The sequence below is a fragment of the Heliangelus exortis genome, chromosome 1, assembly GCF_036169615.1.
Source record: "Heliangelus exortis chromosome 1, bHelExo1.hap1, whole genome shotgun sequence".
Classification (NCBI taxonomy): Eukaryota; Metazoa; Chordata; class Aves; order Apodiformes; family Trochilidae; genus Heliangelus; species Heliangelus exortis.
The window spans coordinates 18159428-18185780 of NC_092422.1; the positions used below are offsets into that span (position 1 = coordinate 18159428).

The 26353-nt window shown below is 43.0% G+C and overlaps 1 protein-coding gene across 1 annotated transcript in view; it reads left to right on the forward strand.

Moving 5' to 3' along the window:
- Positions 1-26037, forward strand: part of FGF9 (fibroblast growth factor 9) — a 53576-nt gene extending 27539 nt beyond the window's left edge. Inside the window, 2 exon segments of the mRNA XM_071735772.1 lie at positions 5707-5810; positions 22561-26037. Of these exon segments, the coding sequence (XP_071591873.1) occupies positions 5707-5810; positions 22561-22806 (350 nt within the window). The 3' untranslated portion in view covers positions 22807-26037.
- The last annotated feature ends 316 nt before the right edge of the window (positions 26038-26353 follow it).

Consider the following 26353-nt stretch of genomic DNA (forward strand, 5'->3'; position numbering starts at 1 on the left):
CATGCACCCACACATGCAGACGCACGCGCGAGTCAATGGGGCCCGGAGCTGTTTTGCTGCCAGGGAGACAGTTAAAGGCTCGGCAGATTGAATGTACGAAAGTAGCTAAAACAGCCTGGGTGAGCTGATTCTTTGGTTTTTTAAGGAGGGATGAGGAAAATATGCCAGGTTAGTTCGCCACACTCCCAGCTGTTGGAAGGAGTTAACTTGTGAGTGAACCAACCTGACAGCACTTAAATTCGGTCGTAAAAAAAAAGTTCTGTGGTGATTTCTTTTCTCTCTTTGTATTTTAATGCCAGATGTTGAACGATATCTTAACTGTATTTTATTGCTTTGTGAAGCTGTTTAGATAATGCCGGGTGTTGTAAGAGAGGATCTCCAAAGGGCGCAGAGGGGAAGGGGCGGGGGAGGGAAGGCAAGAGGGCTGAGGCTCGCGTGGTCGCAGGTTTACCCTCCATACCCCGCCAGCCGCTGCTCCCTGACACTCTCACGCTTCCTGCGGGCTCTGCTTTCCTCCCACGCCGCCCTCCCGGAGTCCCCGGGGGTGTGTGTGTGGGGGAGGGGGTGTGGGGATGAAGGGGAGCGTCTCTGTTCTCCTGGGGGGGGTAACATCCACGCTCGTTGGCGAGAAAAAGTGCAGGAAGTGTTTGAGGCAGAGGGAAATGGGGGAATTGTGCATCTAGGCATTTTCCTTGACACAGGCAGACACCGCGCGTAGCTGCTGAACTGCAGCCGCAGGTTCCCCCTGCCCGTGGGAGGGTGCGGACACACAGAGGCGGACGCGGTGCGGGGCCGGTGGGGGAGGCGCGGAGCGGTGCGGTGCGAAGTGGATCAGGGCCGCCAGCAGGTGTAGGCAGCCGGGGTTGAGGGGGGCTGGCACCCTGCGGGGCCCCGCCGCCTCGGAGGAGGGCCGCCAGCTGCTCCCTTCGCAAGGCAGCAGTGACATTATTCGCGGCGTCTATTTTTAAAAATGGCTTTCCAGCCGCAGTTGTATGAAGCTGACGATTCCCAGAGGCAGCTCTTGCAGACCTTGCAGCGTCTTTCATTTAAACAGATTTCTTTTTTCCTTCTCGGTTTGATCGCCCTCCCCTCCCCAGGATACGCTCTTGTGGTAACTCTTCTCCCATGGAGCGCGCCGGTAATTCCCCGGCTCGATCCGAGCTCGGGAAGACCGGGCACGGCAAAGGCATGGGATGCGTCGGGGCTCCCGGCTTATTTGGAGGCGGGGAAGGGAGCATGGTGCTTTTGTATCGGTGCCGTGACATCGTTGTTGTATTCGCCTGGAGGTCACGGAACAGCAGATGCTATTCGGGTTTTAGTGGTTGTGAAGTCTGATGATGATCCTGGGAAGGTCTCGCGAGCTGCCTGAGGGAGAGAGGGCTAACTTCATCTCCTCTGAGAGTGTCAGGGAAGCCTGCGTGTGGGGGGGAGGTGGGGGACACAGGAATCAGAAGGAAGTTTTCCTCCAGGAATAAGGAGGACAAAGAGAAAACCCCGGGGGCTGCGCGTAGGCTCCTCTTTGGGCTCTGCCCTGTGGGAATCCCCCTCCCCGCGCGCACACACACACGCGCGCGCGCCCGCACGCACCTCTGGAGAGACATCAGATAAGAGTAATTCTTTTGTAATGCTGTGTTGGATGTGTGCCTATTGCATACAATAAATCGAGCCATATTGTGTGTCTATACTCGCCCGGTTCTGGGAGCCCTGGCATTTCGCAATTCCTGCAGCAAGATGTCCATCTCTTAAAAGAAAAGCTCCCCGGGAGAACCCGGCTTGCTCGTCACCCCCCCCCCCCCCCCCCCCCGCCCCCTCCTTAATCCTCTCCTCTCCGCTTTCTCTCCCTTACTGAGATCTCAGGTGATCAAAGCCTTAATCTTCCCTGGGTGCCAAAGGATTTTTTTTTTTTTTTTATGCAGTCTCCTCTAGTCTAGGGCATTCGCTAGACAGTGGAGTCATTGTAAATTCAGGAACTCTGTTAACAGCGGAGAGGCGTGCCTCTGTGCGTCAGCACAAGTACTGCATGCACAGCATTTAAAAAATAGGAGCATGCAGGAAAAGGAAAAAAGAAAAAGCTTGTCAGCAGGTGACCTCCGCTCCCCGGGACCTGCTGCTACAAGGAACCGCTGCGTTCATCATCTACGGGAGCCGCGGAGGAGCCCGCCCTCCCGCCTCTCCACCTCGCCCTGCCTGCTCCGGCTCTCGGGCTCAGCGCCGGGGAGGGCGCGGGGGGCGGCTCCGGCCGGAGGGGCCCTGCGGTCTCCCGCCCCTTCTGCTGCTGGATGCAGCGGTCTCGGGCTGCTCCCCCGCCCCATGTTGTCTCCGGGGAAAGCCGGCAGAACGGGGCGGAGGGGGAGGGGTGTGATGCTTTGGCCCCTGGGAGTGGAAATTGGGAGCTAGGTTTTAGGGGGAGGGAAGGGCCCCGATCAGCCCCCGCAGTGTTCCTCGCTAGGGAGCGTTGCAGAGGGGATGGGATGCGGAGCGGCTGCGAGGGGTGAGGGTGGAAGCGCTGTGAAGGTGCTCTAAGAGCCTGAAACTGAAGCAGGGCCCTGGTGCCTCCTGGGGGGCTGTGGCTGTCTGCGCTCCCGTCTCTTAATTGGCATCATGTGGGGGAGCGGGCGGGGCGGTGACAGCTGCGACAGGCGGGACGCATCCCGGCGGAGCTCTCTGTTCAGCCCAGCGGCGCAGCCCCGGCTGGGGGTAGGGGGAGCAGGGGAAGCCGCGGCCCTCGCCCCGGCACCGGGCTGACCTCCCGGCAGCTTCTCAGCCAGGAAGGGCTCTGCTCTCCTCGCCCCTCTGCTCTTCGTGGGGTGAATGAGTGTTTGCTAAATACGCGGCAGCACAACTCCAGCCGGCTTTGGTCTGCCTGCGGGTCCTCTGCCGCTTCCCTTCTGCCGCTTCCCTAAGCAGTGCAAAGAAATGGCTGGTGGCGATGCTTGTTTACCGTATTCTTTGATGGTATGTTCGGGTGCTAAGTGGAAGCTAAACTGGTTAAGTCCAACAATACAAAGAGAGCCTATATATAGCCCAAGACAAAAATGTGCAAAGGGCGGAAACCAGCAACAAAAAGATCTGTAGTAGCAAGGATATTCACTGCTTAAAGAGAAGGCAAATGCTTCTGTAAGTCTGTTCTTCACTAGAGATAAACTAGATGCAAGTTGAAATTTTATCTTGAGTGAACGACCCAGCTTTTCTCTTGTCACCCTGGCAGGAGAGCTGGGCTGGCCTTGACTGTCAGGCTGGTGTCCTGCTGCCACCCAGCACATTCAGTTGGATCATGTGGAATAAGGCGAATGAAGGACTGATGTGGACATGTAAGGAGCAACTTTTCCCAAAACTCTTTTGCTAACCTCTTTGTGGATGAGTAGGTCTTTGCCCTGAAGTGGTTTCATTGGAGAAAATGTTCAGTATCTGACAAGAAGATATTCAGCATCCCATGTACTGAGACAGTGATTTCCTCTCTTTCCCCCAGTTTTAGCTATAAATAGGGCCCTAGCTTTTAAGGTTTGGAGCTGTCCTGATTTTCCTTTGGTCCAGCCCCATTTTGAAGAGGAATATCTATTTTAATATCTGGTTCAGCTCCTAAGTACTATTTGTATATTACAGAAACTATACAGTGAAAATATTCCTGCGAGTACTGGGCCAAATAATGCAATCTGGCAAGACTTGTGTAAGTTTGCATTGCTTGGCCCTGATTAATCTCTTGAAGGACTTGACAACATGGCACATAAAACTTGTTGTGAATAGGCTTTTGAATATTTCAAATGAACAAGTCTCAATTCTGATCTCATATATGTGGTTATGCTTTTCCAAGTATTCATCCTCTGCACTTACAATAGGATGTGACAGCTTTTTTGTTCTTTTGACACACAAAGCAGTATGTACCCAAATATTTGAAATGAGTATGCAATTAAAGTCTGCATTTATACTGATGAGAAAGATGCCAGACTTACTAACTCAGCTGTACTATGGTGCATTACATGCTTAACATAAGATTTAATCTCATTCAAAATTCTTGGTAATATGTATCAGGTAATATGAGAGTTTGGTAAAAGATTTACAGAAGAAGCTGCTTTAAGAAATCTGGAGGCATTGCATGTCCATGTAGAGTGGGAATATTTAAATAATTTCAATGGATCGATTGTATCTCACATACTACATATATCAGATAAACAGCCAGAACTTTTTATTACTTAAAAAAGTTTACATAATTACTAAATAGTTCTTCCCAGTATTTTTGATTTGTTCGTATGTAGAGAATAAGATACACCATCCTTAAAATAGGTTTATCAAAACAATAAAACTATGGAGTTTGTAGTACTGAATAATATATAAGGAATTGATCATTAGTCCCTTACAGGGAATACATTTAATCTTTACACTAGCTTGACTATAAATTTTCCCTATTGGCTTCAACTTGTGCTGTATTTGATTTGTATGATTCATGCCTGTTATCGATTAGTGCTCAACTGTTTTGTGGGAATGCCAAATTAATTGTTAAAAAAATCCATGAAAGTGCTTTTTTGTCGTCTATGTGAAGCTCAACACACACTACACTCCTATTATATTATTTTGTGTAAATATAGTTTCCAGTAAGCTTTAAAAATAGCTACATGGTGTGCTTAGGCATGAAAAATCAAAAAAATAAAATGAAACTGCTACTCTGTGCTTTATCTTCTGCATCAGAAAGTAGCGTAATACTGTTGTGCTGAACATTGCTGGATAACTCCTGTGAGATCATTACTCTCTTAGTCCAATGCTCCCAAATAGGAATCAATTTCCATTTTTTCCCCACAAGACTTCTAGGTTTATGCAAACTTTGGCTGGGAGCATCCTTATTGAAGGAGGTAAGGAATTCGCAGGGAAGTCTGCCAACCCCCCCCAAACCTTCTGAACCAACTGATATGTATGAACTGATATTCTATAGACACTTGCTGGACCATGCACATTGGTGTTTCTCTGCAAAATGCTCTCATCTTTAGTGCACAGATGCCTGTGTGAGCTTGTGGTTACATGCACAAGGGGACATAACCATTTATACATTATTACTTAGGTTTAAAATATTTTTATTTTCAAATTCGAGATGAGTAAAAAATAACACACCAGAGATATGGTTAATATCCAGACAGAAATGTGTGAGACTCTGGACTATTCTAAAGATTTTAATTTTTCAAGCCTCTGGAAGATCATACTCTGAGTAAATCTTTCCACATATTACCTATTCTTTGATTCCTGGAAGCAGGTATTTTGGTTCCATGTGTATCTTTGTTTCCATCTGACAATTCTGGTTTAAATGTATTTTTTCAGAATTTATTTTGCAAGGCAGATGTCATAGTGTCTATAATAGTGCTAATGCTGGCAATCTAAAAACTTTCTTTCTTTGAATGTATTATTTGTCATGCAAATCAGAATATGACTGAGCATTAGGTTTGTGTTTAGGACAGAGGTTGAGAATAATCTTTTAATGTGGTATGATAATGCTGTCTGCAGTACATTGTTCTAGCAGAGACTCAAAGAGACACCCTTCAAGTATCATATTTTAAGATAAGTTAATTTGTTCCCCATGTTCCAGTGAACAATTCTGAAAATGGGAAAACACCTTTGAAAACAGCTGCTTGTTGCTTAGGGATCAGTCACATCTGAAAAAAAAATCTTTCAGTGGAAACAACATGTACACTGTTGTGTTTTTTTTTCCCCTGCATTTTATAGGTATACTGGAATTTATCAGTATAGCAGTGGGCTTGGTCAGCATTCGAGGAGTCGACAGTGGACTCTACCTTGGAATGAATGAGAAAGGGGAACTGTACGGCTCGGTAAGTTCCCGTTTGCCTTGGGCAGCCACAATCCATATGTTCTGTGGGAAAAGTACTTGCTCACTCCTACAAGCCCCTGTTGCACTAGGTGCTGTACAAGCACTGTTTCTGCTTTAGGCATCTTTCAGTCTAATTGGAAATAAGACCCTGCGGGCTGTGTAATGAGTACAGGAGAGGGAAAAGCTGGCAAAATCAGGAATGAGTAATAATGCAGATAGGTCACGATTTAGATGCAAGAAATGGAGACTGATGGTCAGAGCTGGTCAGTAAAGACTAAGGGATGTAATTTAAGATTTGTAAATCCATCCTTTAAGTGAAATGAGACAAAGTCACTGCCTTTTTTGCACAGGCAGAGAGCTTTCTAGGAACTGACAAAAGAAAGAAGTGGGGGAGATAAAGGGTGGCATATGGAGATAAGAATATGAGAAATTGGAGTGGGTAAAAGTTTAAAAAAGCATGGGAATGAGGGCAAGAGGCTTGGTGGTCTTGCCCTGAAAATTCAACTGGTGCTTCCCGTGGGATGGCAGCAGAAGTGAGTAATGGATGTGAAGAAGTAAAACTTGGTATTTCAGATGTGGATTAGACTGGCAGGCCAGCCTACCTGTGTATGTGTGTGTGTGTGTACACAGTGACCCTTACCTGTGAATACTTCAGTTATCTGACATGCACTGGGGTTCACACCTTGGCTAGATCATGGGCAGGGGGAATTTGAAAGAGAGCAGGTAACCCCCCAAATAGTAGAAGGCAACCTCTTTAGCAGTGAAGTATCAGCCTCCAAAGTTGACTAGGACTAGAGAAGTATTTGAGGAAGAGAATGGCAGGTTCGAAGGGTAAGCAATACCTTAAGACGCACGGAAGAGAAGGTGACAGTGGTTGACTGATGTTGTAAATGTAGCCAAGAGAGACACTCAGAGAGGTGTTGGAGAGCTGCTTTGGTTGTAGCTGAAGATACCTGTGTCAGAAGGGAGTAATGGTAACTGGGAAAACAGTGGGAGGGAACTGAGTGGGACAGCAGTGAGAGTGGGAGGAAACGTGACCAGATGGTGATGAGTGGGTGGGTGAAAACAGAAGGAGCAAGAGGAAAGTCGAGCTTCCATATATGTGATCCATGGAGGAATGTGAGGAAGTGGGACCAGGAAGTGTTTTTGTGGGAGTATCCAGGATCTCCAATCCCTTTCTAGTGGGAATGGGAAGGCAGAGAAGGGAAGGGAAGCCAGAAGGTACAGATCATGACAATGTGTGTGGGTAGCAGAAAAAGGGGTGATGGAATGAGGAGTAAGGCTGGGACGGGGGATGTGTGGAGATGGAAGAAGGGGAGATGCAGAGATGGTAAGAACCAGTGAGTGAGAAATGCTGAAGAAAAGGAATTTATGCATATATGGCAATATGGAGGAGGCAAAGGCTGGAAGTATGGGGAAGAAGTGAGAGAGGGAATGGACACAATGAAAGATGGAAACAAGTTGTGACTAAGTTGTCATAAGTCACAATCCTTGTGCAGGTGATGAATGGTACAAAGAACTGGCAAAGTAATGAGTACTTAAATGGTTCAGTTAGACTGCAAAAAAGGCAGAACTACAACAGTAATATGAATGAGTAATGTTGATATTCATCAGTAAGAATAATTGTTTAAACAGGCAAACATAGTGAATCAGTTACTGTGCACTTTAGATACTCAGAAAATGTAGTTATTGGTAGAGCTAAATGCATAGGCTTGGGAAAGCAAATGTAACAACACTGTTCTGTGCTATTTCTATTTTGTGTGTGCAATATGTTCCACTGTCAGAGTGACTTACTCATTCTTTTCTCAAGAAATATGCACAAGAAATTTTTTGTAAATCACCAAGCTTTGTAATTATGAACAGCAGTTCTAAAAGAGCCTGCTTTCCTAAGGGTTTGTGTTCCACAGACCAGAGCATGGTTTTTCATGATTTTCTGTCCCTGCAGTAACTTCTGTCCCCCAGCCTTATTTCTTGCATGGAGATAGGAGACAGTGTTAGGTGTCCATGCTCACCCAATTGTCAGTTTGCAGGGATTACATAGCTCACCACTCTCAAGGGGGATGTGCAAATGATTTCTCTTCTTTACTCTGCCTCTGATTAGTTGCAAAACTGATAGGAACTTAATTTTCTTGAAGACCTTTGCCTCCTGATTGAAACTGGTTGAAAAGCTAGAGCAGAACAGACTGACAGGCAGATGGATGTACCATATAATTGGATAACCTCTTTTCCCTAAGAGATGACGCTAAAAATATGAAGCCATTCATAATGGAGAACTGGCAATCTATAGGGCCAGAATGCAAAGTTCAGGTTAAAATTTGATGTATGATATGGCTTATTGTCAGCCTCCAGAGATGGGACATAGTAAAGAGTGATGGTAATTGAATTACATACTTCCAATGAAATATAACCTCTAATGGCTACTCACTGTGATGATGCTTTAAAGCCTTGTCAATGCTAGCAGTCCTACTGCCTATATTTCAGCAACTGTCAGCTCTTGTAGAAACACTGAGATAAGCAGACTTCAGAGCAGATTTTTGTGTAGAATTGGCTGGACATTTTTAATTAACAATGTTTTGCTTTTGGTTTTGGTTAAAAAATTCAATTAATTGAAAATTAAGTTCTCTGATGAGAGTAAATGTTGCTGCTTGAACCAGAAGCAAGGCACAGTTCAGCACAGAATTATCTGTCTGTCACAAGAGAAGAACACTTGAACTGAAATTAATTTTAAGACTGCTTTGTGATAGCCTAAGGTTTAAGTTTTAAGTTTTTCACCTGAACTAAGCAGAGTGGTCACTTGAGTTAAACTGTAGAACCAGAAAATTGTCCTTGTTCTGCCTGTGCTGGGAAGTGGGGTTCCTCCGTCTAGGATTCCTTCACTAAGGGCCATGAATAGCACCAGATTTGTGTTGAAGCAGGTAAACTTACGAGGCTGTGAGCATGATTTCTAAGGTGGTAAAACTGTTTCCCACAAATAGCAGCCTTAGAAATACCTGGCCTTGCTCTACATCAGCATTGTGGATCTAAGCTGGTTTGCTCCTGCAGGCATTTAGTACACTTGACACTGCCAGAAGAAATGCTCTGTGTCTGACACTATCATATTTATGTTCAAGGTACTGCATGAAAGATATATTAGGTGAATCAGATCAGTGACCTAAAAGACTTCTATCCTTCTATATTTGTGTTTGAAACATTTGGCACAAGAAGATTTTTCCCAACATCTTTGTGGTGCCACTGGAGATGTGACATATGGTGAAGCAGAGCAGCCAGGATGGGTGATTGCTGCCAGTTTTCATGCAAGGCAACGGTAAAGGCAGTTTCAGCATATCAAGATCCAGTCATGTTGCTCGTGCCCTTTCAAAATGCTGCTCACCTCCTAGATTAGCTGCCTGAGAAACTCATCCCAATTTGCCACCCTTCCAGGGGGCAGCTCCTACTGCATCTTCTGGTTAAAAGCACACAGTGACTTTCATGATGCTCTCAGGCAGCAATGTGTGACCTAGGGTGGCTTTTCTCAAGTTCCTCCTTATCTGACAGATTTAGTGAGGAGAACTGAAGGTGTATGTATGTGGCACTGCAGAGAAGCAACTGGTACTTAGGTAGTGCTGATTTGGAGGCTGTCTGGGGACAGCAGCTTTCCCTCTCTGCTCACACTGTCCCTGCTCCCTTTGCCTCGCTGTCCCCTTGCAGCCTGCAGCTATGACTCATCATGTTTCACAACAGTTACTGTGCTTGTCTCCAGAGAGGAGGAAAAAGCCAAACTACAGATAGGACCTAAAGGGTGTTAAGATGACACATGAAGACCTTTTTCCTTCCTGAGTGCTAAACAGCTCTAGCCAACACCTCTGGCAAGAGTGTTAGCAAATGCCTTAGCTGTACTCCTCGGTTCTATGCCGTGGAGTTAGGGAGGTCTTTATGATCAGTCCCATGACCTTCATGCCTTCAAGGGCTGTCCACACCCTCAGGCTGCCCTGCACAGCTGCCTGGGGAATGTCGACACTTGGCACCTACATGGCAGGCAGTGAGGAGCACCCACACCATGGAGTGCCCATCATTTTCACTGCAGGCAGCCCTCTGAGGCAATCCTGTGCTACCTCGAGCACAGCAGCACCACAGAACACTCTCAGCCCAGCAGCCCTGGCTGTCCCAGGCTCTCCTGCAGAAGAGAGCTGCTGGCATCCCTGCTCCACTGATCTCCCATGCTCATGGACCTGCCCCATAGCTCTTCTCAGACTAGATATGAGGAATACTTTTTTATGAGGGTGGTGAAACACTGGAACACGTTGCCCAGAGAAGCTGGAGATGCCCATCTCTGAAAACATCCAAGGTCAGGTTGAACAGGGCTTTGAGCAACCTGTTCTAATTGAAGATATCCCTATTCACTGCAGAGAGGTTGGACTAGATGACCCTTAAAAGTCCCTTCCATCCATAGCTTTCTATGGTACTAGGATTTGATGAAATGATGGTTTCTTCGTTGCTCCTTGTGTCCTTAGCATATGTCAGAAGGCAGCCCAGGTTGGACACTCAGGCGGAAAATTTTGAGTTGGAAGATGTGAAGCAGCTACAAGGGAAGCTGTGTAGGGGGTAGGGGGAAGATGGAGGGGAGATGGGGGAATTGTTGGGGAAGGGAGAGAGGTCTAGGAGTGCTTGGAAGGAAACAGAAGGGTGGAGGGAGAAAGGTTTCATGTGCCCACAGAGCAGCTGGGACAGAGCTGAAGAACCCAGACCTGGAGCAAGAAGGGAGACTCATCAGCTCTGGGTTTCAGGATGGTAGAAGGGGAGGTTGCAGAAGAGCACATGTCCTGGAGGTGTAGAACCATGGGGATAAAATGGAAATTGCTGCAATAAAGCTAAACTCTCAAACTTGTACTAAAATATAAGGAAAAAACTTTTAAAGCTATATAAATGAAAAGGGAACAAGAGTCTTTTCATGATGTAGTCATGCAGGAGTGTAAATGCAATATAGTCTGAATGTGGCTGCCAACTGGGCTAGCCAGGATTTCTGATGGGTGCCTTGCAGTGGTAACACAGGGCTGGGAGATGAACAAAGTGAGCAGGGGCAGCTGACAACACTGCTAAAAGAAGTTGATATTTTCCCTTCAGCCATCTATCCCCTTCCTTTTGCTGATACAAGCATTTCTGTTGCTGCCTGGTGAAGTGAAGGGTAGTGGAAAATGCTGTGGCCACGCAGAAGGACTGTTTTCTGCTACAGTGGTTCCCTCCCAGGTCACTGCAAGATGTGGTGCAAAGGTGAGAGCAAGCACAGGTGAAGGAGGGTTTGTGTCCCACTGAGGCAATGCAGGTGTTTGCCATTCTTGAGTGTTTGGGGACCTCTATCCATGTGGTTTGTGTTTGGCCAGAGGACAACCTAGGAAGCTGAAGGGCTCAATCTGATGCAGGCTGTACTTGGGGCATTTAAATGAAAGAGTAGAGGAGGACCTGGAAGGACATGCAAGATGAGTTACTGATGCTGAATAAACAGTTTCAGGCAAACATAATATTTTATTTTCGGTAGGAATTTCTTTTTGTAGAAATGGGAAGTAGGGTTTTGCTAATCTGCAGGGCTGTGTTAGGAATAACCTACAGAAGAGAGCATTTGAGCATTTGTTCTACTGGGTAAAATGGGTGTTAATAGAAGACTTGTATGAATGGTGAAAAAATGCAGAGATGTCAGTAATGGGGAGTGTTGAAAAGGATTAGACTGAAGTGAAGCTGTAAGTGGAGTTTTTGTGGGCTGGTCCTAGAGCTCGTTTTATTCCCTGTTTTTATTAGGCACATAAAACATCTTGTCATAAAAAAGTTAGCACTGTGTTCCTGCAATTGTTGCAAAGTTAGGAAGTCTTTCAGCATAGAAGGCAGCCTCACAGAAGGGACTTGTGACCTGAAGTGTACAAAATGTTTATGTGGGGCTCCAGGAGAGCTCTACTGGTGCCACTGCAAATGGCACTGGTGGGATCCAATCTAAAGGCAGTTGGTCACTGGTTTTAAAGATGAACTGAAACAGAAACAGGTGCGGAAAGGGCTTACTGGGAGTATCAGAGATATGAAAAGACAACCAAATGGTAGAATCTAAAGATCTTGGCTTATTTAGCTTATAGAATAGAAACTGAGAGAGTATGCTCTGGGTCTCTGTAAGTATATTGAGGTTTAACACCAAGGACAGAAAAAAAGTCCTCGATGTAGAGGACAAGGATGAATTGGATTAAATGGGTCACAAAAAAGCTTAGGCTGGAGTCACAGAAAGTTTCAGTCACGAGACTGAGATTTTTGGACTGGCCTGAGGAATCTTTTCAGGTAGGTGGGAGATGAAGCATAAATGCTTTCTCTCTGAACCCTGTAGTAGGAGATAGCTTTTTAATTGTGGACAATTTCTTTGTAGAAAGTGTAGGTCTGAGAAAAGCCCTGAAACTTTAATTACTTGGGAAGGTTTGTCTACAACTTCATGTACTTCACCTTTGCAGATAGCATCTGGCTGAGTTTGGATGGGCAGCCTTGCTGAAAGCTGAGTGCTGTTAAATGGTGTTCCTCACAGGTACCAGCACTGGGGTTGAGAGCAGAAACTGCAACCCACTCAGCAAGGTGTGAAGTACTCTGTAGAAAAGGAAGTTTGAAATGTGGGTTCTATTGTAAGAGAACTCATAGGTGAATGCATATACTTAACACAGGTAATGTAGGAGAAAGCTCTGTGAGAAACTGCAGCTATTATGGTTCTTTTTAAGGCTTCAATCTGTTTTTAAAATAAGAATTTCACAGATTGTGCCACCTGTCACCTAATAGTGTCCTGTGGGATAGATACTACACTTTTCCTTAGGTCTTTGATTTTCCTCTGAGGATTTCATTCCATATGCTTACTAGGTCTGAGGACAGTTTTATATGAAAGAAAGCCCTTAGTGATCTCTGTACTTCTACATGCAATTCTGTGCTGAATCTGGACTCTCACTACAAAGTATTAGAAAAGTATTAGAATATCTACTACATAAATTACATGTATGTGTGTGTGTAGGTATGTAAAGCTAAGCTTTGGTACTCAAACCTCAGTGTAATGATTTGCTTTCTCTTATTTAAAGACAGCTAGAACTTGGTACTCTTACAAAAATGGGAGATTAGAGGTGTTGCTTTAGGAGGCAACCAAGGTGGTCTAGCACTTTATAGAAACCCCTTTCCAGAAAGGTCAGTCCTGGTTCCCTGCCACCTTGGACTGTCTTGTTGCCTGTTTGGGCAAACAGTTGTGCTCAGTGGGGGAATCAGCTGCAGTGGGATGAGAGAGGACTTGAGTACCACATTGTCAACAGTGGGAAGTTAAAGTGGCATCAGCAACCTGAATCCTACCTGGCAGGCAAGCATGGGGCATGTTCAGCATCAATGTCTTCAGTTTCACTTCTTTGCAGTTGTGTAGCTCCCCAGTCACTACAGCCCTGACTGTTTCTGGAGGCAGCTGTGTTAAGGATATGGATGTGTGAAAAGGTTCAGTGTCTTCAGTTGATCTGAGAATACTATGTTGAAGTGACATGCTAAAAGAGTATCATCAGCAGTGACATCCTGATATATGCTTGGGGATTGTTCACTGTACCAGATAAAGATCTGATGTGCTCTGTTTCTGACTCAGAAGGCAGTGGGATGTGAATGTGGCACTCGTTCCCACTTTACCATTCATCATTTTTAAAGACTTGTGTAGAAAAAGTCTGCCTGCGGGAACTTCACTAGGGATTTTGTCTAAGTTGAGATTTGCCTTGCAGTTTGAATGTGTTCAGGCTGATTTGATGGTGTGCAGTAATGCAGTCATTTGTATTGCATTCAAAAAGCTGAAGAAATAGAGATTTTTACAGGGCAAATCTATTTTTCCTGCTTTCATAAAAGCTTTGGTTTCTTTTTCATTCCTTTTATAAAGGCAGACCTCTGCTGTTACTTTTGATTTGAAATTTTATATTTGTGTTCTGTGACTGCTCTGGAGGTAAAAGTTGGCTTCTGGTGTGGATGCTGCATGCTTTTGAGGTCTGGCCCAGGCTGTGCATCTTTAATCTGCTAAACTGGACTCTTCAAATTTAACACAATTACAGAGGCAACTGTGACTCAGGAGAAATTTTGACTTGATTCTATTACAGCTGAAATGCCATTGACTTAAATGGAATCAGGATTGGACCTGCTTCTGTAAAACCACCAATTCATTTTATGGTTTTGTCAGCAGACACCGATTAAGATAAGAGCTCTACTCTATTCATTATTTAAAAATCCTAAATCTAAGCAGGGTTCCTGCCTATGAGCCTGGAATCTTAAGACAGTCTTTTAATGCATAAATATTTACAGCTTTTGAGTAGCAAGTGGGATTTGGACCTGCTAGTGCCTTTGTGAGGTGTATAATCTGGACCCAGAACAGGCAATTTACTGGGGAAGACTTGCTTTGAGTAATGTAAAGTCTCAACAAAATAATACCTTTTTTTTTTTTTTTTTTTTTTTTCTACTTTAAAAATCTGAATTATTTGGAGGGTCAGTGTGCTGCTGGTGCTGGGTAGACCGACTGCCTGTTCTTTGAGCTTCTCAATAACCTTCTGTTGAAGTTGTTACTATATGTGTGTGTGTATATATATATATATATATATATATACACAATTTTATTTTTTTTCAGACAGATTGACAACTTCTTTCATCCAGGCTTTAATTAACTGCATAGCTAAAGTTTGACCCATTGAAAGACAGGTCCACTGATGTGTGTATGTGTGTGTGTGCTTGAGGGGCAGGGGGCTTGCAGGGGAGCAGAGCCACCAGACTTCCTCCAGTGCTTCCCAAAGGCTGGGTCAGCTGTACCACTGAGAACCTAAGTCAGGGCACAGCAGCAAAAAGGATATGTAGGTTTGCTGAGAAATCTTTTTTGTTCTATTCAGAAGATGAAATACTAAAACTGTGTATCTAGATCCATGATTTTCTAGTGGGATTACTTCTGGAAAAAGGAATGGGGGAATGTCCAAAGAGTCCTCTCTGGAGACTCTCTGGAGAATATTTGCCAGTGGAGGAGCACTGCTGTCTAAAAGGGTAAACATGACATCTTCTCTTCAGTACCAGCTCATTGAAATTACAAGACTTGATTATGAAACAACCTAAACTGAATATGCAATCGAGTCCTGCCAGGTAAAAGTCTTAGAGTAGCAAGCTTTTGCTGTACTGCCTGCCAAAATACGGTAGATTTGAAAATCTATCTGGTAAATGTATTGATTTCCAAGACTCCAGAGAATGTTTGGCATGTCAGGGAGGAAGACTGGGTCTTTCTGAAGCACTGATGCTTTGTTTGTTTGATGACCCCCATCCAGAATGTCAATGTTGTCTGTAATGACCCTGTCCTCTGAGCCATACATAGTGGGTAGCTTTACATAAAATCAAAAACTAGATATGGAGACAGGCAGTTGTTCATCAGTCCTTGACCAAATAGTCTTCCTGGAAGAATGAAGCATGAAGTACTTTGTAGATAACATTCTTTTCACTACAGATGTAATGATTTTGTCCCTGTGGCAAAGTGTTTTATGAAGGGCCCTGAGCATATTGGGTTTTTATGGTGACACCTTGTAGCTGAGTAGTAAGGTGCTTCTTTAATGATGGTTAAATCCAATTTGGGGAGTACTCATGAAGGGTAGACACTCATGCAGATTAAGTACTTTTTATCACTCACTTTACAATGTCTTTCAGACTGTGAATTTAGCTGCTCCTGCAGAAAGGCAGCAGTTTCTGCCGAAGGAGGGCTGTCTTTCCTTTAACCAGGCGTTCTGTGCTTACAGAACCACAAACCAAAGTGAAAAATTCTGACAAAACAGATGGTTCTATGCTCCATCTTAGCTGCATTTAAGGAAAGCATATTTTATTTTAAAATCTCTATTGAGTTAAAAGCTTAGCTAGTATTTCAGTCTAATGAGGGTGTGTGTAGCTGTAGGATAACAGCCCTGGTTTGACATACACGTTGTCTTTTGATAGAAGAGAATTTGTGGAGTGGGGAGCCAGGGAGGTCAAGTTACAGCTTTCAGTAAATCTGAGCGTGCCTGAAATGGTTCTTTTAATGTCTGAAAATATTTGTTGCCTTTTTATCATTGCAAGCCTGATCCAAGTCCCATTTAAGCTGATGGGAACTTTTCTCCTGTCTTCTTTAAAAATTGGCTCTGGCCCCCATATCAGATTGCATACCACCTTGCTTTCTGATTCTTGGAAGGGTTCAGCCAAGCGTTATGAATTAGATGCTTAGATAACATTGATGACTGCAGTTCTTGATTGTGCCAGGGAAGCCAAAAATAAAATAGAGGTCAGAAGTGTGACTCGTAAATGGCACAGTGTGGGCCCGGTTCTGCTGGCACAGAAGGGAGGGGAACACACCTGCTTATTTGTTTGGTTTTTAAGAGTTGACTTTGTCCCAGTCCAGCTCAGCTGTGTCACAGAGAAGGAAGCTCTTCAGCTTCAAGCAAAATGGCACAGTGACAGCTTACGAGGACTGAGGCCTTTCCCTGGAGCTGTGTCATGACTCACAACAGCAGCACAAGCAGGCCCTGGGTGTTTAGGTGAAAATGATCTTTCATCTGATGCACTTGGCTGGGTAGATGTAAATCAAACCTTTATGGATATAAGCGTGGCTGCTGGTAGGCAGCCTGCACTGGCAGATGTGAGATCAGGCACAGTGGGGTTGCTCTTCCTACAAGGATTTTGTGTCTGGGGAGGGCATGCTTAAAGGTTGACAGATGCCATAAACTTGAAATCTCAAAGGAGTGGGTATCAGTAAAACCACAAGCTGTGGATTTCAGAGTGGTAAAAATGGATGGAGGCCTAATTGGCATCTCATTCTCCTGCAGCTCATGTCAGAAGAGCTCTGTGAACAACCTGGGGGTAGTAGAGTGCTGGATCCCAGTCTGGTCCCTGCAGAGGGGGTCTGTGATGGTGAGGAGATGGAAGGAGTGGAAAAAGAGGGGTGACAGGGCAAAGGGAAGAAGCAAAGAAATCCCTGTTGCACCAACAGTCTCCTGGGATTTTATTGTTAATGCTGGAGTCTGCTTGCTTTGTTCAGGAAGCTCTGCTTTTCTGTCACCTTCATTGGGATGTGGAAGCACCATGGTGTCTGCACCTGGGTAGCTTTTTTGGCTGTTGATGATAACACTCCCAAAGGGACCAGGTTCTGCTGGGTCTTGGGAACTTTACAAGGTTTTTATATGAAAGATATTTATCTTTAAGCACTCTCATAACTGCTCTGTGGCAGCAGTACAGAACAATCACACTTTTTCTTTTTTTAATTAAGTAGGGATTTATGTATAATAAAAACTTTATACAAATTAACTAGACATTTAAGAGAAGAAAGTAAGATGAATACTTCAGCTCTGTGAAAGTACAAAGTGACCTCAAGAAGGGAGAATGCAATTGCCCAACTGTGGTTTTGCCAGGATACCTTGCCTAATTTCCCTGATCTTATTAAAAAAGTGACAAAGTGACACGGAGTGCTGGGTGCCTGGCTATTTGCTTGGTCTCTCTTCTGACCCTGCAGGGCTTTCTGCTGTATTTCTGAGGTGCTTTTAGAGAAGCACTGACACACAGAAAACCAGTTACCTGGTCCTTTTGGCAAACTTTCTTTTTTTTTCCTCCCATGTTTTTACTATTGTTCTGTCACGTTGTTAAACAAAACATTCTGAAAATAACACTGCTTGGAGAAACTGTTCAAAGAAGTCAGAAATTCACAAAGTCAGAAAATGTGCAGGGTTTGCCTCCTATTTCTGTCTAACTTGGAAAGGGACACAGCTTGGACACTGGGATTTGGCTTCTTGTGGCTGGAGGCTGTCTGCCCAGCCAGGGCCTAACAGGTTTAGCCTGGGAGAGCAGACACCACCACGGCAAATGCTGAACTACACCTTTATTTATGACAGCTCTGGATGAGTGTTAATTATTAGCTGAAAGTAGTATGTTCTAGAGGCTGTTTGCATTACAGCATGGGAAGGGCCAACTGAATGTAAAATGCATGTTTGTAGGCAGAGCCACAAAGAAAACCACTTTGGAGAAGCAAAGGCTTTTTTTGTTGTTTCTCTTCCCTACAGATGCAGTTTTCATCAACATCACATAGCCATAATGAGGGATTTGCATGAACTTACTTGGGAGGCTGTGTATTTAAACATGATTTTATTAAGACAGGGTGGATCAACCCAGTGATAAAGTGCAGCAAGTATGTAGGAAGTGCTGACTATGTCAGATATACTTTTTCTTAATAGTTGTACTTCTGCCTGGGTACTGTGAAGTTTCTTTATTGAATCAGTGTAGCAGTTTGCAAACAGGGAAACTACCCATAGCATAGAACAGAATAGTGTGCTAGACATTAAATGTATTTGTAGTGATTCTAGGAAAGAAAGTATGAAGAACTTTCCTTTTGTCAGGTTACAAAATAAATTGGAGTTTTACCTTTGTAAGGTTATTTAAAGGAAAAAAAAATATTTAAACAGGACCCAGTACTGTGCTTTTAGTTACTAGGAAACACATATGTCTTATCATTCTTAAGAGTTAGGAAACCTTTCTCTGGGCAGTTTATATGTGTTTTGCCTTTTTCCAATTATCTGCTTCACAGGAATATCTATTTTTAAACAAGCTGGCAAATCTGTTTTGATGGCTGCAACTATCTACTTTATTAATTTACAATCTCACTTTTAATCAAGCTACCTGCAAATAAGGTAGCATAATTATTTGATTTCTTTGTTAGATGGTGGACAATGTAGGAAGAAGGGAAAGAGATTCTAGGCTTGCTAACATTGACCAGGCATTAGCAGACTTCTGAATTAAATCTGCCTTGGTTTTCTCCTTCTGTGCAATGTGCATAATTCAAATATTTGGATGTTCTGAATTAAATGACAGGTTAAAGAAACACAAATAAGTAAATGTGGAAATGTAGCAAAATGAGAATCACTCACTTTACACTGGAATACTCCATGAACAGTCCTCACAGAAAACATGTGGTATGTGGTGCAACATCTGATTTATATAATATTGAGGTCACCTCCTTACTTGTCCCCTGAATTAAGTGATTTGATCAAGGCAGGCAGCCTCCCCTTTCACAGGAATGCAGCTTGTTTTCCACAGCTGCTCCAGTTGGGTATGTTTGGTATTTGTGTCAGCATTCAACGAAGATGTCCAGTGATGTTAAGTATGGTTCAAAGAAATACTGGCAGAGGAAAAATTATAGAGAAGTCAGTTTCTAGAATGAAAGGATACAAAAATTGCTGTATTCTAGGGCTAAATCTTGATTTTCAACAATGCATATGGGGACTTTCTAGAAGTCATAGCCAGAGGGGGAAATACAGGCCACTTGTGATCAGGAAACACCATCTCCTTCCCATACTGTGAGACCTGGCTCTTAGCAAGACTTTCCATCCTAAGCTTATGAAGCAAGGAGGTGCTTGTTGGCAGGATGGATCAGCCTCACCCCTGCATTACACTAATTTTTGGCTTGACTAAAGGCATGTGAGCTCAAAACATGAGTGTAAGCTGGTACTAAGTAGTGTTGTGGTAGTACATGGTTTAGTGGTGTGCTTGGCAGTGTTAGGTTAATGGCTGGACATGATGATCTTAAGGGTCTTTTCCAATTTAAATGATTCTGTGATTCTATGATGCTACGTAGATGACCTGGTGGATATTGGTTTCTGCCTGTTCTGGTACTAGAGGAGCCATGGTCATAAGGATCTCCCAGGGCATGGCAAGAAGGATGTGCTGAGATTTTGGTCCCCATGTTATTTACAAAGCCAGATCCAACATTGATTTATTCCAGTGGTCTGTGACTACAACCAGAATTTTTGGGTGCCCTAGAACGAAAAGGTTTGAATTTATTAAAAAAATATTTTGCTTTTCTGAAAATGTGTTTGGTAGTATCCCTACATACCTGAACCTGCATCCTGATTGCTCTGCCAAGTTCATGTTGAAGTGTTTGCCTACAGTCTATACATGAATTTCTGAGAATTTTGGTGAAGGACAAAAGAGATGCAGCTGTATTGCAAGAGGATGAAAAGCAAAAATGTGATCAGCTTGTAGAATAAAGATCAAATCTTTAAGCTTGAAATGCACTGAACTCCTCCAGAGCACAGTACAATTCAACCCCTCCCTTATACAGGGTCTGCTAGTTAAGTGTGCCACAGCACTGTCGTGATCCATCAAACCTGCCAGATAAAGAGAGGCTATTTTAAAATTTCTCCTTTAGGGCATGGGGAAGTACTGTTCTTGCAAAGATAGAAATTTATGATGATGCTAAAAAAAATGCAGATGAAGTGAATAATTAATGAATTCAAGACACGACTGAAATATCTTCCTAAAATGTTGCTATTTTTAGCAGGGAGTGCTTCTGCAGTGCTTGTCATGTGATCCTCTTGCCTTCTGAAAGCAGGAAGACAATTTGAATTAGTTTCTGTTTCCCCATGGACCTATAGGCCCAGCATATAATACCCCTTGCCATCTGCTTCTGCCTTAAAGCAAACAAACTGATTTTAAACCTCATGCAAAATAAAACAGTAATGAAAGCTGTACTTAAAGACAATCGTTATAGCAGTTGAGTAGTTTTTATAACAGTTAATACACTGAGGTTGTATAGGGGGGATACTGCAGTCTGTGTAGCTTTCAGCTCCTCCTGATGTCCAGTAACGTTTGTTGCTGCTGCAATTTTTAGCTGTCAAAGGTAATTATCAATAGGAGGGGCAGGTTCTGGCCGGTAGGTAAGGATTTCATGTAAAAAGATTTGCTCTTCTTTTGCCTATAACCAGTATGGAGTGTTGTTGTATTTGAGCAACACTGCACATTAAAAATGTTCCAGTCAGAAACGCCTCTAAAATAAATTGTTACATACAGCCATCCTGAATTGCTCGTGTCAGCACACGTGCTGCTCAGCTGGACCCACAGGGAGGGAATCTCCTGGTCAAACCACAGGGCAGGATGTGAGGGATGGGACTGCTGACTTCTTCTCTTCCACTGTCTCCTCCTGTGACTGTCCAAGGCGCAGCCTCCCACCTCCACACAGGGACGTGGCCACTGCAGTGGTGAACACTCAAGTGTTTAACATCCAAAACCTGGTCCTGGTGGGGCTCTCTCTTTCCTGAGGGGTGATGAGGTTCCTAATGCCCATCAAAGGGGAAGTCAGGAGCTGCTTGCTTGATGCCTTTCTTGCCTACTGGAGTTAACACAGGTTTAATTTAGAAGAAATTTCCAGATCCCAGACCTTTAGGCACTGAGGAGGGCCCTGTACCCTGTGTATGGGTGCAGAGGGGTGCTGACTTGCTCCCCCAAATTGTTCAGGCAATGTTCTCCCCATGTGGGATGGTTCCTGGGTGATTCCTGTAAGGTGTGTAGCACTCATTTGACCAGGCTAGGACCCCATTCCCCAACCATGGGGGGCTGCAGAGCTCTGCCCTGGGATCTGTGTGTTTGCCATGAAAAGCAGCAGTCAAACTGAAACATGTTGCTGTGGGAAAGGGTTGTGAGCTGAATCCCAAGCAGCAGAAGTGTCCCCAAAGGCACCTGTAACCCCTGGGCAAGCTGCAGGCTTCAGTGATGGTGAGTGTTGGATTAAGCCATGGATGGTGGTTTCTTGGGAGCACTGTAGCTCGAGTTGTGGCTTCTTAGTTGTGTGCAGATAAACATTTCTGGCTTAGGTGCCATAAATGCTTTGCTGCATCTGGGCCTTGGTCGGTTTTCCCTTCTTTGTATATATATATATAGATACACAGGTAGAAGGACTATTTTAAGATTTAATGTCAGTAGAACACGTGTACACAAGTCTCCATTGTGTGGAGTTTTGTACTAATTAAAAATTGATCATCAGCTGGAAGTGGTTGATGGAGAATATCTGTTATGAAAAAATGCAAGAAATGATCATTATTATATCTTTGTGCCAGCTGAAAAGGCTATTTCCAGGTTTATTTCTTCCAGCTTTCCATCAGATCTCCATGTTAGAGCTCCCCACCATTTTTCAGTCTTCTTGAGTGAGTCCTTCCTAAAATGGATCAGGTTGCTGCTTTTTTTGCAAACCCCATCTGTTCAGACCAAAAAGATGTAGAGGGATATGCACAGACTGAATGAGTGGGTGAGCTGGAAGGAGTGGGAGGCTGTGGCAGGGAGATCTGTTGAGTGGCTGATGTCTGCAGTGGGTCCTGTCCTCAGGACATGAGGACAACAGTGAGCATGGATGGGTTTTCTTGCTCAGCTTGGTCCCAGCACATGGGGTTTGTGTCATTGTAGTTCTGTGATACAAATAATAAACCAAACAAAGGGCAGTTAAGTTGTATCTTTTTAAATTAGTGAAATGCGTTTAGTTCTCCATGCAATGAAAAGTAGTAGAGATTTTAAGGCCCCAGATTTTTTTACAGCCCTGCAACAGCCCTTTTACAGCCCTTCTTGTTTTCTTTATGTGTGTTTGTTCAAATGCCTGCACTCATGATTGAGGCAAATAGTTAAACAAGTCCAGTAATGCCCTGTGAGCTGCTTGGGAATGATCAGAACATAAAATACCTATTTTCAGAATTTTTTTTGTATTTTGATTTGGACAATGAGGCTTTTGGAGAATCATCTTCCCATAAAATTATCTACCCTTGTGACTGCTTAATGAAATACTCAACGATACAGCTTTACATGGCTAAAACTGGGAATATTGAAATGGTTCATTTTGTGATGTGAGTGAGGAGATACGGATTTCAAGCCTTGAAAATGTTAGTCTTTAAAAAATAGTTTATTTTTGTGTCTATCTATCTCCTTACTGCTTTTTTCTTTTCTTTCCATAGGAAAAATTAACCCAGGAGTGTGTATTCAGAGAGCAGTTTGAAGAAAACTGGTATAATACATATTCATCAAATCTATATAAACACGTGGACACTGGAAGACGATACTACGTTGCGTTAAATAAAGATGGGACTCCAAGAGAAGGGACTAGGACTAAACGGCATCAAAAATTTACACATTTTTTACCTAGACCAGTGGACCCTGAGAAAGTACCAGAACTATATAAGGATATTTTAAGCCAAAGTTGACAAAGACAATTCCTTCACTTGAGCCCTTAAAAAGTAACCACTATAAAGGTTTCATGCGGTGGGTTCTTATTGATTAGCTGTGTCATCACATCAGCTCCACTGTTGCCAAACTTTGTCGCATGCATAATGTATGATGGAGGCTTGGATGGAACATGCTGATTTTGTTCTGCACTTAAAGGTTTGTCCTCCTGGAGGAAAGCCTATGCCCACTCGCTTGATTTAGTACGAGAGGGAGCGCAAGAGAGTGAGTGAGAGAGAGAGAAAAGGAGAGGATGAATGGGAGTGAGAGCGCGCGAGAGAGGAGCCGCGGGGAGGAGGAGGAGGAGGAGGAGGAAGGCCTGATGCATGCTGGGGAATAGACACGCTTTTAAATTTTTGATCAGTTGTACTTCGTCATATATCAGCATAGCTGCCATACTTTGATTCATCAGGATTTTTGGCTGGTGGCCTGCTCAAGTGTACGCTGCATTTACAAAGGCATGGAGGGTGCAGTCTTACTTAAACAAGAGACTTTTCAGTTAATCGCTCTCTGGGTCTCACCCCACTGAGTTTAAAGCAAAGACCTCTTAGTAAAAAAATAAAAATAAAAAGTTAAATTTATTTATAGAAATTCCAAAGGCAACATTTTATTTATTTTATATATTTATTTATTATATAGAGTTTATTTTTAATGAAATATGTACAGGCCAGATAGGCATTTTGGAAGCTTTAGGCTCTGTAAGCATTAAAATGGCAAAGGCCACTATGAACCTGTGGTAAATTCATGCAAGTAAATATAAAGGTGCATGGATAAAAAAGAAAACACAATAAAAAGGTAATAATAATAAATTCTAGTGACCCTCATGTACTAAAGGCGACAATCTCTTTTGTGCCCGTATTATTGTACAAGTATGCACACCACTCATGACACTGAGTCTTCACTCTTCTGACTGCTTGTTTCATAGCTTAACCCCAGAGGATTAAAGAGAAAACTGGGTCTTCAACTTCTTTTATGTGTCTGTAATATTTCCTCTCTGATAAAGTGACTTCTTCCATCAGTGCAAACTTCACAGCTGTGAAGAATATAGGGGTTGGAATATATTCTACTTGTTAAAACCTATTGCAGATTATACCAAAGCTAAATGATAAATATGCTTTTTTTTTTTTTTTTGCTTTTTTTTTCTCTTCTTTTTTTCCCTAAAGCAGAATGCCAGAAACAACATAAAGAATATAAAAAATTGTACTAATTTTAGAATTCTTCAATGGTTTCAGAGGGCAAAAACCATGTTAACAGGATCACTCTTGTAAACATGTCTATTTGTGCATTTGACTATCTACTATGAAATTACACAAGTTCCATAGGGGTCATGTAACATCTTTTATGAAAAATTGCTTTCAGTGTGAACTGTCATAATACATGATATTAGCACCCTTCCTAAAGTAAAACTTGCAAAATGAAACTAATAAATCTCTATCAATAATGACAATGAGGGGGGCAATATTAGATTTTTTTTTTCCCCTAAAGTACATTCATATTTTCATGAACTGTAAGCAAGCTGACAGTAAGTAATATTTAAGTAATTGTAGGATCTTTGTGTTAAGAACACAAACACATTGATTTGCAGTTGGGAGTTAATGCTTAGGAAAAGGCATTTTTTTCCCCAGTACCCTGAAGGAAAAAAAAAAAAAAAGAGAGAAAAATCATGTAAGGTCCACATGACAAATGCATTTTGTAGTTGTTGTATCCTTTAGGATTTGAATCCGGTGACACCCAGTTGGGTGTAACCATTGTCACTGGATCTGCCAGGAGTGTGCCTGGTCCTGACACCCCTGTCTGTCCATAGAGGCTGAGATGTACTTTGGAGGAGCTATACATAAGTTTGTAGCCTATTTGTAATTAAGTAATTTTTGCTCTATGGCACTCTTGTCCATGTGATATATATTATATGAAACATAATTCTGTTCTGGAATAACCTCTGGCTTAGTGTCCTGAATGAACATGACTTCTCTGTACTTGAGCAAGTAGGAGGGGTCACGTCTCAGCTGGCAATATCAATAATCTTAAATAAAACGTGGCATTTTATGCTAATTGTTTATGAATGATAAAGATACTTAAATCATGTTAGGTGATTTGTAGGATACAGCTAGACATACTTGTCTAGGGACTGTTATTGCCTGGGAATTTTCAGCCTTCAACTGCAGCCCATGAATTTGCTTTTAATCCTTGGGAGCTGCTGAGACCTGCTGGCAATTTGGTCAGCTGGGTGCTGGATTATTTGTCTGGGTGGTGCAAAACCATGCTGGACTGTAGGAGCAGAAAGCCAGCTTCTGGGGAGGGCTAGAGGGTTCATTGCTCAGTGTGAAACAGATCAATACTACTGCAGGGAAGGGAGGTTACAACTCTCTGCATTTTCAGTAAATCTGACATACACCAGGAAATTAATCACAAAGGTTAAAAATGCTTTGAGTTGAGGCAACAATACTAGGCCATGGTTTGAGTCTCAATGTTAAAATGACTTGGATTTTTAGTCATAGGCAAATCATTACTGCTAGTTAACATTTTTTTTTTTTTTTTTTTTGTATTTTTCTAAAGAAAGGATTAAACCCGAGAAAAATGTTATGAGTTTCTGGCAGTCCATATAAATAAACTGTAACCGATTTACTCAAATAACCCATAATGGTGTGTAAATACTGACTTTATGTAAATATAGAAACATGTAATTTAACATAGGCATTATTGCGAGACTGGATGGTCCTGGAGCTGGCAGCTTGCCACTCCCTGCAGTTTCACTGGGTCAAATTTGGCCTTTATCGGGTAGCAAACAACAGATTATGTTCAGTTACTTGTGTAAAATGAGTTATTTCTGTTTGTTTTCTGGCGGGGGACGGACAAAACCATCGTCACCTGGGTGCTGCTGAGCTCCTTTGTGCCAAGGTGTGAAGGGGTACGGATGCTTCCCTGCTCCTTATGTGATCCTGCTAAAACAGGGCTGGAGAGTGCTGAGATGGGCACAGCGGGGAGGCTTGCAGTGCTGCTCCTCCTGTGTTGTGGACAAACAGAAGTCTTCATTTTCTAGTGTTGTCCATCTGGCACCTTTCTTGAGCACTAAAATTCACTTGAAAAATCTGAGGGAAAAAACAAAACAAAACAAAAGAACACTTGGTATTATTTACTTGATATTCTGTAATGGTGTGTAAATACATACAGAATTATGTAATTTGTATAAATACATTGCTATAGAATTTTGAAAATTGGTATTATTTGCTTGATGTTCCTTCAGAGCATTTTCTTATGACCATGCATATGAGTAGTAATGGGATTACAAAAAAGATGTCCTTTCTTATTCCTAGAAAGGGTGTGACAAAATTCCCAGAAGACAATAACCACCAGTATTTTCTCTGTCTTTTTGTTAAATTGGAAAAAAGTGGGAGGTTATGTTTTTTTGGCAAGAAGTGCATAAGCATTTTGCCTGCAGCAAATCTGTTTGAGGTGAAAAGGTGGAGGAGATTCAAAGCATATGATTGTATGGGCTGGTTTTGAGCTGCATCTGGTAACATGTCAGGCAGA